General features: G+C 47.7%; 1 protein-coding gene across 1 annotated transcript; it reads left to right on the forward strand.

Moving 5' to 3' along the window:
• Positions 1 to 3,001: 3,001 nt before the first annotated feature.
• LOC127238064 (phosphoglycerate mutase 1-like) lies at positions 3,002 to 4,858 on the forward strand. The gene is made up of 2 exons (XM_051206524.1): positions 3,002 to 3,188; positions 3,787 to 4,858. Exons 1-2 carry the CDS (start codon positions 3,002 to 3,004, stop codon positions 4,572 to 4,574), a joined length of 975 nt encoding a protein of 324 aa, XP_051062481.1. The 3' UTR covers positions 4,575 to 4,858.
• The last annotated feature ends 551 nt before the right edge of the window (positions 4,859 to 5,409 follow it).

Genomic DNA, 5,409 nt, shown 5'->3' on the forward strand with positions numbered 1-5,409 from the left:
GCTTTGCGTACTTTTAAAAGAAAAAGAAGGAGAAATAGATTTTAGCCCTCACCCTTCAGTGCCACCCATCCAAATACTACCTTCTGACCATAATGATCATCCCCTGAGCCCCATTCCATTTGATGACCAAAATCCCCAGTAACAAGGGCCCAGAGAAATTGGGTGGATGGAGACCGCAGCCCAGGAATAGAGTTCCCAGTGGTGAAATTCCAAGGGAGAGAAAACACACAAACATTGGAAGCTTGCAAACCACCCAGTCACATCAACAGAAATGCAGGTTTGGGGAACATCTCAAAGCAATATTTAAATACCTACTACAAGCCAGGACTATCTGATCTAACCCTAGCCAGAGAAACAACCACTTATGTGTATTGGCAAATGCTAAGCTTAAGCATATTTCTGGGGCCAGGGACTAAGAGAAAACAGACAGACAGATACCCACACAGTTTGTGTAAACAGAGTCATCTGAACAAACCCTGAGAGTTAATTACTCTGGAGTCTAGCACCATCTGAGCTTGCTTTGGATACCATACACTGCCTCAGTCCTTCAAGTGATACAGATCCCTGAGTTTAACTGCACTGATGGGCTCTAAACACACAATGCCGTGATGATTACAGTCAAAGAATCAGACTTTGAGTTTTCATACTACAAACTAAACATTTGAATCACTTTCAGAATGCATATTAGACCCCCAAATTCTTAATGTAATAGCATCGAGGGTGGGACCTTAGGGAGGTAATCTGATAGTGGAGATGCTGCCTTCATCAAAGGGATTAGTAAGTAACGCTATTAGTAAGTAACCCTATCAAAGCAGTCATGATCTCACACTCTCCCATGAATACAGGAAGAAGTCAGGCGAATAAAAACCAGGAAACCAGACAAGTTACCAAGACTGCTGGCTCCTTGACCTTGTATTTTCCAGCCTCTGGCATATATAAACAAAAAAATAAATGCTTGTTGTTAAACAACTCTGTTATTCTTATGACAGCAGCCCAGAAATGGGATGCTGTGGGAACAAATAGCTAAAGAATCAGACCTGGCTTTTAAGATTAGAGGTGGGAAAAGTTTTGAAGTGTTTGCAAGATGGACAGAGCATCGCATGAAGAGACCACTTGAAAGTGATTGTGATAAGGACTCGGGCGTAGATGGGGAGAGCTAGGGAGAAGGTTCTGACCTCCCTTGAAAATGGGTGCATAATCCCAAACAGAATGCTGGTTGGAATGGATGGCAAAGCCCATTCTGATGATCTCTCTGGAAGAAATGAGCAAGCAAAAGATAAGAGCCATCACTGTGACATCAGTATGAGAACATGGCAAAAGCCTGAATAGTTATGTTTACATCTCAGCACCCTGTGAAAGGTAGGACTGGAATACCAGTGAGTTGCTTGTTGGCTTGAGGACACTTTCAGAGTGTTGAAGGGCAGCTTGCTTCACTGACTGCCTGCAGGTTGCAGATGCAAGAAGAGGGGGAGATGAATTGAAGAGGGGTCTGTGATACAAGAAGAAAGCAGAAGGCAAAGATTTGGGTGTTCTGAGCCATTCTGCATTACAGAAAAAGAAAGAGCATGTTCGGAAGACAAAGACTTACTGGTTTACTCCCATGCTGGATTTGAGAGCTGAGGACAGGCCTTATCCAGCACCCACACAGCCGGTGGGGTGGGGTGGGATGGGGTGGGGTGGGGTGGGGTGGGGTAGGGTGGGGATGTTAGGGCATTTCTGAGCCAGCTGCTTCAGGATTTACTCTTCACTTACTGACCTGGAAAGGGCACCTTTGTTAGGTCAAACCACTTGCAAGCTATATTCAAAGATGAAAGGTTACACCTGTAAACTACACATTGATTGGGAGGGTGGGGAAAGGGGGTAACCTCCCCCAAGGAAGCTTCCTTATACTCACTGAGACTGAAGTTAGAGCCATAGCATTTGTTGCCTCAGCCTGACTTAAGGTGAGGTGTTCCACAGACTCAATTCTGCCTTTAAAGAATAGAAGGATAATCATGCAGAATTCCTGTCAGACTTGAGAGGACCAACTGTGGGAATTATCAATACTTCCCAGACACTGAACACTGCATGCTAGGACAGAGAGCACAGGGAGACTTGTGGAATGTCAGTGGTCTGCTCCATCATGCCTTTATCCCAGCCTTTGAGTGATGCTGGCAGTTAATGAAGGCAGTCTCTGACTGCAACACTGTAGGGCTCAAGATCCAACTGGAAATACCCATGCCTCCAAAAGCACTTGAGGGGAAGCTCAGACTGTGTCCGGCTTTTCTGTGGCCACTGTTCTACCATCAGCTTCATGCTGTTCCAGTAATTTCAGGTTTAAAGCATGCTATAAAGTCTAACTGCAAGTGCCTTGTCCACTTATTTTACTTACCCTTCCTTTACTCTAGGCTGATGCCAAAACAGTGAAATACCAATCCAAAAACAGAATTTCTTTGTAAAGCTACTACCATTTGACTGAATGCTATTGGGCACATGGGTGCATTTGGGAAGTACTAACTACTTCATAACTTGATGTCTTCCTTCCACAAGATGCAGGAACTCCTTCTGTTTTGGCTTCCTGTGAACAGCACTTTCAGTTGGGTCCAGAACCTCACCACACATTGAGGCTCTGAGGAAACAGAGAAAAGGGAAGTAAGAAGTGGCCTACCTTTCCTGTCCAAGCCCACCCACCATCCTGGTACCTCTTCTCCCTGTCCTCAAGCAGCTTCCCTGAACTTCATGACCTCAGGTATCCCAAACCTTCCTCACAATCACTACCACCAGCATCTGGCATTTCAGCATGCTGAAGCATGATCTTTGGAGTATGCCCTTGGGGGCCCAGTCTGCAAACTCTCTTCAGGCCCTTTGATTTCTCTATAGTTCATCTCAGTCATCCTCCATTTCCCTTCCTGTACAATTGCAAACGCCAAAGGCTCGCTTAGCTTAAGTAAATATTTTCCATGGATTCTATTAAAAGTGTTCTCGAACTCATATGCCATATAGTGGTGTGGGCAAGGGAAAGATGTTGGCAGTTGGAAAGATGTTGGCAGTTGGGAGAACTGGCCCTGAGGTTATAAGAGTGGAAGAGCTGTCCCTGCCCCTCACCAGCTGGAGCACTCAGGAGAGTGGCCTCTACACCTCAACTGGGCAGCACAGTAGAGCTAGCCTTGGTGATGTAGATGGCAGTGAGCTCAAGCTAGCCCCCAAGGGTGTGAAACCAGGGAGATAAGCCCCATTCTTGTTCATTGCTGCATGGGTGAACTACCTGGGACTCTACCGGAGAGCTCACCCTGGTGGTGGCGTGGTGGCGAGGTGGCAAAGGTAGGTGGTATCAGGATAACCAACCTCACAACAACCCAGTCCTAGAGCCAGTGCTATGAGTTGGCCCACCCCAACATCCACCTCATCTAAGATCTGATGGAGTATGTGAAATAGCTGGTCCTACAAACCCAAAGCTGCAGGATCTCCCAGACACAGGACAACACCAGGATAAACCAGAAGAGTCCCAGTGAGGAACCGGCATTGGCTGTGTAGCAGAAACAAGAGGCCTCAAACCAGTGACTCTTTGCAATGAACACTTGCAAGTAAAGATATATGGACTAAAGGATTTACTGTGTGATTCTCTGTGTCACACTACAGCTTCCAAGATGAGATATGATCTCTCTCTCTCTCTTTCATTTTCTTTTCTCCTAAATTTTATTTTGTTGGGGGTGGGGGAGGTTGCAAGAGCAGAGGGTGGGGAGGGTAGAGGGCAGATACAAGGGACAGGGAAATGAGTGAAATTGAGATGAATGATGTGATTGAAAGACACAGAGAATAGGGAATCTCAGCGATCCTCAGTCTCTGCCGCATCCTCCTGCCTGTCGCCATGGCTGATCCGGCACAGCGAGAGCGCCTGGAACCTAGAGAACCGCTTCAGCAGCTGGTATGACGCCGACCTGAGCCCGGCGGGCCACGAGGAAGCGAAGCGCGGCGGACATGAATTTGACATCTGTTTCACCTCCGTGCAGAAGAGAGCAATCCGGACCCTTTGGACAGTCCTGGATGCCATTGACCAGATGTGGCTGCCAGTGGTCAGGACCTGGCGTCTCAATGAGCGACACTACGGGGGTCTGACTGGTCTCAATAAAGCAGAAACTGCTGCTAAGCATGGTGAGGCGCAGGTAAAGATTTGGAGGCGATCTTATGATGTCCCACCGCCTCCAATGGAGCCCGATCATCCCTTCTACAGCAGCATCAGTAAGGATCGCAGGTATGCAGACCTTACTGAGGACCAGCTGCCCTCCTGTGAGAGCCTCAAGGACACTATTGCCAGAGCACTGCCCTTCTGGAATGAAGAAATTGTCCCCCAGATCAAGGAGGGTAAAAGAGTTCTGATTGCAGCCCATGGCAACAGCCTTCGGGGGATCGTCAAGCATCTGGAGGGGCTCTCAGAAGAGGCCATCCTGGAGCTGAACCTGCCAACTGGCATTCCTATTGTCTATGAATTGGACAAGAACTTGAAGCCTATTAAACCCATGCAGTTCCTGGGAGATGAAGAGACCGTGCGGAAAGCTATGGAAGCTGTGGCCGCTCAGGGCAAGGTCAAGAAGTGAGGCGAGCAGGCAGACTCCTACCCTAATGCCCTCCTCCCTGCCTGTTTACACCTCCTGCACCCTTCCCCAACTCCTGCCACACTGACCACATCCTTAGGATCTTAAATTTAAGTTGTAGCTGCAGATGGGGACTCGTGGCTCCCATTTTCATTTAGTCTTTTATCCCCTGCACCCATTCCCTTCATAGAACCCAGTCAGGAAAACACCTGGGGTGCAGGTTCTTGGTTCACCATCCAGGGACGGCTCCTCTTACCAGGAGGGTTGAGAGTAGTAATTAGATTTTCTTAGTCCTCTGTTTACTAAGGGGTCTGCTTTAGGAAGAGGTCAGGAAGGAACCAGTAGAATGACCAATGAGAAGCTGCAGCCAGGCTTTGTCCTGGAGCTTGTCCTGCACTCTCCTGCAGTTAGGTAACTGGGGGCTGTAGCCATTTCCAGTGGAAGGTGAAAGTAACTCCAATGGTGATTAAAACCTTCTACCTTCTTCTGAGCCTAAAGGAGCTGCTGGCCCCGGAAGGTTGGGATCAATCCTGTCAAGTCTGTGTTACATTTACTTTTACAAAAAAAGGGTACGTGTATATTTATCAGCAGAAAAAAAGCCCCTCTGCTGTTTCTAGTGGTGATTGAAATAGTTCCATGTGCTCACCAGAAAATAAGCCATTCCTGTCAGATGGGATAAACTCCTTGTCCTCCCGGGGCAGGAGTGCTTGCTGTGTGTTGGTTACCTCTGCCGTGTCTTGTAGAGGTGAAGTGCCCCTTGATCATGTCCAGATTTTGTCTTTCACTGTCTGAATCATGTTCCAGCTGCTTGGCCCTACCATGTGGGTTCAGAATTCGT

The sequence above is a fragment of the Phodopus roborovskii genome, unplaced genomic scaffold (genome assembly GCF_943737965.1).
Source record: "Phodopus roborovskii unplaced genomic scaffold, PHOROB, whole genome shotgun sequence".
Taxonomy (NCBI): Eukaryota; Metazoa; Chordata; class Mammalia; order Rodentia; family Cricetidae; genus Phodopus; species Phodopus roborovskii.